This window comes from Benincasa hispida, chromosome 11 (genome assembly GCF_009727055.1).
Source record: "Benincasa hispida cultivar B227 chromosome 11, ASM972705v1, whole genome shotgun sequence".
In the NCBI taxonomy this organism is placed as follows: domain Eukaryota; kingdom Viridiplantae; phylum Streptophyta; class Magnoliopsida; order Cucurbitales; family Cucurbitaceae; genus Benincasa; species Benincasa hispida.
This window is the reverse complement of record NC_052359.1, coordinates 77,189,019-77,199,564: the sequence shown is the minus strand read 5'-3', so window position 1 is coordinate 77,199,564 and position 10,546 is coordinate 77,189,019. Positions and strand designations below refer to the sequence as shown.

General features: G+C 27.2%; 1 protein-coding gene across 1 annotated transcript; it reads left to right on the top strand.

The window, feature by feature from the left end:
• The first annotated feature begins 235 nt into the window (after positions 1-235).
• Positions 236-8,048, top strand: LOC120091465 (beta-glucosidase 12-like). The gene is made up of 14 exons (XM_039049498.1): positions 236-363; positions 480-538; positions 620-689; positions 786-844; positions 3,215-3,290; positions 3,412-3,489; positions 3,569-3,656; positions 4,352-4,596; positions 5,278-5,404; positions 6,403-6,620; positions 7,095-7,126; positions 7,342-7,447; positions 7,529-7,631; positions 7,791-8,048. The coding sequence occupies exons 1-14, from the start codon at positions 354-356 to the stop codon at positions 7,957-7,959; spliced, it is 1,440 nt and encodes a 479-aa protein (XP_038905426.1). The 5' UTR covers positions 236-353; the 3' UTR covers positions 7,960-8,048.
• The last annotated feature ends 2,498 nt before the right edge of the window (positions 8,049-10,546 follow it).

The window sequence follows — 10,546 nt, the reverse complement described above, 5'->3', positions numbered from 1 at the left end:
GAGTTTTGTTTTAATTTGATGTTTAAATTTGAAGATTTACACTTTTTTCCTCGATTTTTAACCTAAATACTCACTTTCAGTCTTAATTGTTAATTTAAAATAATTAAAATAATTATAATTAATTAAGCTTCACTATTTTTTCATCATTATTAAAAATACTTTCAAATTTTCATTGCATAATATATTACTTTTAATTGATAGATGAACACTAAAGATTGAAAATGAATATTTAGTAAAAAATCGAAATTAGCTCTAATGCAAGCTACCTATTTAACCTCTCGTCTCTTTAAATAGAAAAAGAGATAAAAAGGTTAGTGTTCCATAAAAGTTGCTTCTCCTAACATTGCTGATCTATGGATTCAGGTTATATAACTTCTCTCGATTGAATTTTTTTTTTAAATTTTTTTTGATAATGTATATAAATTTCAAATTTTTACTAATTTCTTTGAGTGAATGTATTCTTCCATTTTATTTAGTAGTGAAGAGAAGCTGTTTTCCTGGAGATTTTGTATTTGGCACAGCATCTTCTGCTTACCAGGTGAAAAGAAAGTTGTATTGTTTCTATTTTATAAAAAAATGAGGTTTGATTTTGTATGATGATTATGGTCATTTTATTTAGACTGAAGGTGGTGCTTTTGAGGATGGGAAAGGACCAAGTATTTGGGATACCTTCACTCACACACACCCAGGTTTCTCTCTTCATCACTTGACTCTTAAATTCAAATCATTATTATCATTCATTATATATAACCTAACCAAGTGTCATTATATTTGTGTCATTGTAGAGAAAATTATAGATGGCCACGATGGAGATGTAGCTGTTGATTCATATCATCGTTATAAGGTTTGTAAAATTAATACCAAAATATAATATGTAGAGCAATTTTTTTATTAAAAAAAAAAAACTACACTTTTAATTTTTGAGATTTGAAATAGGTTGCATTTGGATTCTTTGAGTTTTAAAACTCAACAAATTTATCCCAATGTTTGTATTTAATCGCATTTGTTATCTATCTGTTATCTAATTTTCATTAAAGTTAATACCTTTGAGGGAGGGACAAAAATACTACCAAATGCAAACTTTAGAAGTAATATTGAATTTGAAAAGTTTTTTAAAGAGAAAAAATGAAAAATAAAGAAAAGACTAGAATGTTGGCTGGCATCATTGTTTTAGATATTCTAGCTAATAGGGGCATTTAAAAACTTCAAAGGTCGGATCAATCAAATCTAATTCGTATAATTTGGGTTAAATTGGATTCAAATAAATGACAATTTTGTGGATTTAGTTGGTTTTTTTTATGTTCATCTAAAATCGCTCAAACCAATTTAATCTTATTAATAAATTTTAAAAGTGCACATTCTTTTTACTTATAATATAATTACGTATATATATTCATTAAAATTTTACTTAATTTCACAATTTTTTTTGGATATGATATTTATTCTTTAACAACTTTTAAGAATATTTAAAAATAATTTTTTAACATTTTGAAAAGAAAAAAAATCATCATATAAATTAAAATTGAATTGTTAATTTTAATTCAATATGTGAATGATAATTATTAAATAAATATATATATATATATATATATTAACATCTTACTTGCAACAAATCATAAATGATTCTACTAAACTCAAACCAAACTAACCTAAATATTAGCCAACAAGAGCGTAACTCGATTAGTATAGTGTTTGTACTATCGACTTCGAAGTTTGAGATTCGATTCCCCACCTCACATTTTAATTGCATATCTTTAGAAAAAAAAAATAACCTAAATATTTCATGACTGGGTAATTGGATTTGGAAGCGATTTATCGTTTTTGTTTTTTATTTAAAAGGATAAGACAGTACAGAATTAAAAACAACATACAAAGCATATTGTATAAAATTCTAGGCTAAGCACAAAGTTGGGTTGAGAATTACCTTTGAAGACTATCTTAAAAAAAAAAAAAAACAAAAAACTTCTTCTAGCCTTCTCGAACTGTAAAATAAGTTTTTTTTCCACGTATAGTGACACCTCCAAGAAAGGAATCTTTCCGACTATTCTCTTGACAAGAATCAACTTATGAGAGCCTTTTCTTTTACCAGAATAGAAAGGGAAGGGTGTTTTTTCTTCTGGGAAAAGATGAATTTAGAGAGATGGTGGCCCAAATGCAGAGACCTTCTCTGTTATTAAACATAGAGTGGGAAGCACTCTCCCTCTCTCCCACTCCCTTTACAGAGAAGATATCAATTTAATTTATTGAAGTATATCAAATTTAAATTAAATTTCTAATATTTTATTAAACATTTGAATCATATCCAAATACATATTTCACATAATCTATAGTTTTAATATAAATCTTATTCATATTAACTCTTATCCATAGTTTTAATATAAATCCTATTTATTTTAATTTGATATTATTAATTATTCCATAATATATACCCATTATACTTTATATTAATTGTTAATTGTATATAATTAATATATGTTTCTCTAAATCAATTTGAACAATTGAAATTATTATTTCAAAATTTCGGGTTCTTATTAATCCGTTGTAAGTTAGTAAAGGACCTTATGACCCTACAAACTATAAGTTCAATGATCTGATGTTAATTAAATTAATCAACATTAATTAACTATGAGCAAACCACTATAGACTTGTAGCTATACTCTTATGCACTACATAACATGTTGCGTCCATGAATACAACCATTACAAGTAAGTCAATCATTCACGAGTTCTTCATAATTACAACTGAGTCTAATTATCGTTTTACTTCTATAATTACCTCTTTGTCCTTAAGCACCATTGATGCTCTAATAAATGATTTTTTTTTTATCCAACCATAAACAAAGTCTCTCTCATTGAGACAGCGGGACCCATTGTTCAAAACCTAAAATTAACACTAAAAGAAACTACTCATCTACATACGTTAACGGGGAAATAATGAATTTTATCTTGTGTAGTTATGTTCTCAGCTTCCCACCCGATCAATTGGGTTCAGTTTAAAAGGTGTTTCAATCCAACCCCATTCAACCTATGAACACCCAAATATTTAATATAATATGATCATTTAAGGATCAAATCTCTATCTCACACGTTAAATTGCCTTGCTTACTTGAATTATTTTGGCTTTTTTGTGGAACAAAACAAGAGAGAATTAAATCTACCTAACACGTTAAAGATATTATGTTGAAACTATTGATAAATTCTTGGTAATATTGTAGGAAGATGTGGCGATTATAAAACAAATGGGTTTTAATGCTTACAGATTCTCAATCGCTTGGTCGAGAATTTTGCCAAGTAAGGAGTTACGTTGCTATGAAATAAAGATAGTATAGTCAATTAAATTAATAAAACATTTCATTTGATATATCAATATTGTTAGAATATACTTTATTAACTAATTGACTATTATTTACAGAGGGAAAGCTTAGTGGGGGTGTGAACGAGAAAGGAATCGAGTACTATAACAATGTGATCAATGAAGTTATTGAAAATGGTAGATGTTATTTCAATAATTTGATTGTCTAGTGTTAGCTATTTTATTGTTGAATAACTATATAATATGATGTGTTTAGGTATCCAACCCTTTGTCACACTTTTCCATTGGGATCTTCCCCAATCTTTACAAGATGAATATCACGGCTTCATGAGTTATCAAATTATGTAAGTCAAATTTTTATGATTCTCGTAATCGAAAAAAACGGTTTAAAATAAATTATTTTGAGTAGTTGTCAAATGCTTCAATTATTTAGAAGATGACTTATTTTCAAAATCAAACACTTTCATAATTAAACCAAACATAGGTGGACTCAAATGATTAAAGTTTATATTAAAAGATATTCAACAATGATTCATAATAAAGCAATGCATTACAAAAAAATTAGGCCAAATTTGATTGATATTCGATTTTTTTTTTTTTTTTTTTTTTGAAAATTGTGCTTGTTTGATCTCTTCGTTTCTTTATTATGATTTTTGTTTTCTTAAACAAACATTATATCACCATTCAATGCATAAATTAAAATAATACCCATAAATTATCATTAAAGGCCATGAATCTCCACAAAATCTTCATTATGCATCGTTATATCATATACTTTCAACATAAGATTTTATGATTTTGTTTTTTGTTTCACTCAAAATTAAAGGATTCACACTATTACAGATAGTTGTTCTCACTTATATTTTTATGATGTTCACTTTTCATAGTCAATGTGAGACTTTAGTTGCACTCCAAAAATTATTAACAAGCAACCATATTTTAAAAAAAATCATTGATGTAAAATTAAAAGACTACAATTTTTAACTAAAATATAATGTTCAGAAGAGATTTATATAATTGTAAAATTTTTAATTTGTAGAAATGATTTTCAAGATTATGCGGAGCTCTGCTTCAAGGAATTCGGAGATAGAGTGAAGCATTGGATAACCCTAAATGAATCATACGTATTCATCAATAGGAGTACTGTGAAAGACGAATATGCACCATGCAATCATTGTTCCCAATATTCATTTGATTCACTTAGAGGAGACTCTGGGACTGAACCATACATTATTGCGCATAACCAACTTCTTGCTCATACAACTAGCATCGAGATTTACAAGAAAAAAATATCAAGTTTTATTTCTATCTGGAACAAAATATATATATATATATAGTCTTTGGTCCATAAAATTTGAATTTGATGTTTATTTAAACAAATAAACATTTATATTACTATGCCAAAGCAAACAAAGTACAATCAACAATTTAAGCACCACCATACATAATCTCAAGTGGATGTAGAGACCATATAAAGTTATTTTTCAAGTCCTACATCTAAATAGTCCATTTTTAAAATCTTAGAGACTAAATTGACATCAAACTTAAATTTTAACACTCGAGAGTTTTTTTTCCCTTCCAATAAGAATTATTTCTGGCTTGTTTTTGGACAATTTTTTTCAATAACTTTTCATCTTTTCTAAAAAAAATTAAAATTTGAAACCAATTTTCGAAAATAAAAAAAAAAAAAGTTTCTATTTTTTTTTTCCAGAATTCAAAACTTAGCATTAAGTTTGAAAACTTCCCTAAAATGTAAAATAAAAAGTCAAAAGAACTTATAATGTTTTATAAACTTATAGATTTTCAAAAATAAAAAATAAAAAATGAAGGTCTCGTAATTTAAAAACCATTTAATTTTTAGTTTTTAAAAATTAAGAGTAAATATACTTAATTTTTAAAAATTAAAATAAAAAATAAAATTATTATCAAACGAGTCTAAATAGTAGTCAAACAAGACCTTAATGTGTGATTTTCAGGCACAACAAAAAGGTGTAATTGGAATCACATTGCTGGGAAAATGGTATGTCCCATATTCAGATAGTGAAGCAGATAAAACGGCAACAAGTCGGGCTCTAGATTTTTCTCTTGGTTGGTTAGTAAATTAATTATAACATTAACGCTTCGTTGAATAATCATTTAGACCTTGTTTTATAATTATTTAGATCTTGGTAATCATTTTATTTTTTATTTTTGGTTTTGAAAAGTAAACTTATTTCATCCCTATTTTTTAGAATGATTTGATCTTTCTTGACTACAATGACTAAATTATTAGCCAAATTTCAAAAGAACAAAAAAAAATTTAAAACTATTCTTTTTAGTTTTCAAATTTTGGCTTGGTTTTTTAAACCATTAATAAAAAGCAAATAACAAATAATGAAATTTAGAAGTGAAAGTAATGTCTATGGCCTAATTTTTTAAAACAAAAATCAAAATTCAAATGGTTATCAAATGGACCTTAATTTTTTATTTTTTATTATTAATAATTAAGTTTATAGACATTAGTTCTATTTATCATAAATTTTTCTATTATCTGTGTCTCACTCTTTACTAATATTTTTAAAACCTAAGCTATGTTTTGAAAACTAAAAAGAAAATAGTTTGCAAAAATTTACTTTGTTTTTAGAATCATTTCATTGGGAGTTTAAGTGTTTCTATTAAAAAAAAAATGTACACACCTATAATTGAAAATTAAGAGGAGACATAAATTTAAAAAAAAAAAAAAAAAAAGCAAAAAAGCAAAATCATTAGGTTTAATTAATTTTTTTTGTTTTGAAAATTTGCGGTCATTTTATTCACAAATTTTTTCATTACAATGATTTTTCATTTTTATTAAAGAAACATTAAAATTCTTTTGTCAAATTTCAGAAACAAATTAAATAAAATTTGAAACATTACTTTGTTTAGTTTTAAAAAAATTAGTCTGTTTTTAATATTAAACATTCACATGTTTGTTTAAAAAAATATGAAAATTATACTAAAGAAATACTAAATAAAAGAAACGTGAATTTCATTAAAAGAAAAAACGGGGCCTAAAGTGTTAAAATTTTATGTTTATTAATTATTGTTAAAAAAAAAAAATGCATGGTATAGGTTCTTGCATCCACTAATCTATGGAGATTATCCTCCCATTATGAGAGAGATTGTGAAGGAAAGATTGCCGAAATTCACAGAAGAAGAGGCTATTCTGATAATAGAATCCTTTGATTTTATTGGAATAAATTACTATACAGTTAAATATGCAAAGGACAACTCCAATGAAGCCATTCCAAAGCCAAGCTATTTGACTAATTTATGTGCTACTCTTACAAGTATGTGTAGTTTCAAACTTATATTGTCATTTTATACCAATCATGCAATCATATGTTGGATTATATCTTCTAAATGTTTGGTGATCTAAAAAAAAATAACTTAAAAGCTAATTAGTATGACTTTCCAAACCTATTCTTAATAAAATTTTGAGCAAATTGCAAAAACCACATCTGAAGTAACACTCTAAAACTTTTAATTGTAAAAATTAAACTTCCAAACTTTTAGAAGTGTTAAAATTAGACCCTTAGTCTTACAATAATGGTAGAATTATTACGATTTATACAATTTTATAAATTTGAAGGTCTAATTTAACATTTGTATAAGTTTAAGGGTTAAATTTTTAAAATTTAAAGTTTAAAGACAAAATTGCAACTACCAACGTAGTTTAAGGGTGGTTTTTGCAATTTACCCATAAATATCTTATTCATAATATTCTCTGTACTCGGGCTTTGAATAAAATATTTGTGTCGCAGATGAACGTGACGAAATCCCAATTGGTCAAAAGGTAATCCATCTATAAATTGTATATCTTTAACGATGCATGTTGTATTTTAACAATAAAATGAATTTATTTTAGAAAAATTGTTTTGATAATATTTTTAAATATAACAAAATATCACAATCTATCTGTGATAGACTCTAGACAGTGATATTTTACTATATTGATAAACATTTGATTTATTTTTCTATATTTGAAAATAATCCTTTATTTGATTATAGGTTGGAGCATCATCGTGGCTTGCAGCTTATCCACAAGGATTAAAAGATATATTGATATATATAAAGAACAATTACAAAAATCCAATTATCTACCTCACAGAAAATGGTATTGAAAAATTAACTTTTTATATATGTATTAATTCTTATATTCGATGTTTTTATCATTTAATTACATTTTACCTCATAGGATGTTTCGACTACGATAGCCCTCAAATGTACGAATTAATCAACGACGAGGATAGAATCAAATACTACCACAATCATCTTTATAATGTTAATGAATCAATCAAGTAAGTAAAGTCTAGAATGAAGCAATATATATTTTTTTCCCTTTATATTTATTTGAGATTATGTAGCCTTTCTTTATAAAATTATTTTTAAGCTATCTTTTCTCAATAAAATTTAGTACTAGTTTATTTTATATTTGTAGTTGACAATGAAAAATGTAGGGCTGGAGTAAGAGTAAAAGGATATTTTGCATGGTCACTGCTGGACAATTTTGAATGGGCAAGTGGATATACCGAACGCTTTGGTCTCATATACGTTGATTTCAAGAACAACTTGGAAAGAATCCCGAAGGATTCAGCAAAATGGTTCCATAATTTCCTTATCACTTAGAAGATGATTCACAAATTAGCCTCAACTATATGTATTTACTCCATCAAGAGAATATTTAGTGAATAACTCGATGGTAATCGATATATATAATTACCTCTTATAAAGTCGAATGTATGGTTTAAATTCTTGTTATTCCTCGGCTTTGATAGTACTCGATATATTTTAAGAAATATGCACAATTGCAGTCATTTTTTTTTTTTATCAAATACTATCCAGTTTTTTAAATATACACATTAGGAAATTCTAGAATAATTATAGAGACCAAAAATAAAATTCAGCCTACTTTAAAATTGGATCTTAGGTTAAGCATGCTTTATATTAAAACTACAGAAAATAGAAGAAATTCTTACTTTCGTTGACGACTCAAGCGAAATGGCCAATTCTCCTTTTGATCGAAATCAACACCACTACAAGAATTACTTCTCTATGCTCTGAGAATTCTTGAGGTAAAATTGGTTTGTGGGAACCAATTGAATTGCAAAAAAGAAAAGGAGAATTTTTTAGAGAAGCAAAAGGGTATAAAGCTCTTGTGGGTCTTTTTGATGAATCACTCTCAATACACAAAACAATACATTTTGTAGGTCTTGATAAGGAGAGAGAGAGAGTGAAACATGGAAATCGGCTCGTCTTTCTGTTAACTTTCTACGTGGGAGTTAACTCTTAATTAAAATTAAATCAATTAGTTAATTTAAGTTGAATAAATTAATCAAAAATTAATATTTAATATTTAATTAAATCTTATTTAATTAATGATTTCATTTAAATCATATTTAAATGAAACATCTATCGCACAACCTATAGTTTTAATTCAATTAATTAAATTAAATTAAATTAAATTAAATAATTATTTAATTCTCCAATTAAATAATTATCAAATTAAATATCAAATATTTAATTTAGTTTACATTTGAATCATATTCAATTGNATAATTATTTAATTCTCCAATTAAATAATTATCAAATTAAATATCAAATATTTAATTTAGTTTACATTTGAATCATATTCAATTGTATGTATCTCATAACCTATGGTATTAATGTGCATCAATCAAATACACATTTTTTTAACCAATAGCTTTAATATGAATTCAATTCATATTAAATTAATATTTGAACTCTTTTAAATATTTAATTATAAAGTTTAATTAAAATATAAACTTTATATTATAATGTATCATTATACATTATATTTTTCCCCTAAATGAGTTTGAACATTTCAAACTCTATTCAAAACATAGATACCTCAACACCCTATAAGAGCACTCTTTGTACTATAGATTTATTTATGTGTTCGTTAGATAAATCCAATCAATAGTGCATTGACCCATCACAAATTTCTTGTAAGTACAGCTGGGCCAAAAATTACCGTTTTTCCTCTGTAGTTACATCTAACTTCTTAAGTACCACTGAATCCCTCTAATGAACAATAAATCATAGTCCAACTATGACCAAACCCCTCTCGAGCCAAGAGAGGGTGTGGCATCATATTGTTGAAGCCCTGGAATCAACCCTTAAGGGAGCAATTTATCTACTTACCCCGACCTTAGGGAAGGAGTGAATTCTATCTTGTGTAGCTATGTTCCCAACTCTCCAATCAGATGAATCTCTAAAATAATAGGCTTGTTGAGTTGGCGATCTTGCCACTCTTACCCATACAAATCATAGGACCGCCCTCATGGGCAAAAGTTCATAACTCACTAATAATTTAGGCCATGCCACCTATGATTATCCTGATGAAATATAAGTCTCTATTATGAACGATGTTATATAATGAGATTAGTCATTTCGTGGTTTGGTCTTATACAAAATCCTTTGTATATAATACCCCCACTCACATGCCTCCACATGAATGATTAGGATTAGATCATTCGTTGCACTTTACAACAATTGTAACATCTACAAAACGAACCACACTGGTAGTTTCACCAGGATAAGGTATCCAATCTTATCCATCTACTATAGATCATTTAGGCTATCAGTTAAACATAATCCACTTGTACGTCTCTACATACATGTTTAACCTGTAGAAGATAACCTTAGATGTTAGTTTATTGGTTTGTGATTTTAATGCTACTAAATTTCAAATAAAACATCTTATATTTTATTAAGTAAATAAAATGTTTGTACAATACAATTACAAACTATAAAACCCTACAAGATTTAGGGCACCAACCCCAACAATCTACCACTTGTCCTAAAGCTAGTGGGGTGTACAATATATAAGTCACACCAAGTACAAAAAACAATAAACTAGAGCATAAAACGAGCCCAGTACACAATCTCCCATTTGCCCTAGACTATATGTGACCTGTCCCGTAGATCTATACTCTGCAGGTGACCCTAAAATACCTTAACTGTGAGAGCTTTTGTAAATGGATTAGCAACGTTGTGCTCCAAAACTATCTGCATGACGATCACGTCTCCTTGATGCACAATCTCTTGGATGAGTTGGTACTTCCGCTCTATGTGCTTCCCGCGTTTGTGACTCTGAGACTCTCGGGAATAAGGCACATCACCACTATTATCATAATAAATGGTGATGGGCTTTGACATGTCTGGAAGCACTTCTAAATCAGTCAGGAATTTC

Excerpts from the sequence above, each read along its gene's own strand:
- LOC120091465 (XM_039049498.1), top strand. Across the intron at positions 3,291-3,411 it reads TTGGTCGAGAATTTTGCCAA|AGGGAAAGCTTAGTGGGGGT; the intron begins GTAAGGAGTTAC and ends TATTATTTACAG. Across the intron at positions 7,127-7,341 it reads AAATCCCAATTGGTCAAAAG|GTTGGAGCATCATCGTGGCT; the intron begins GTAATCCATCTA and ends ATTTGATTATAG.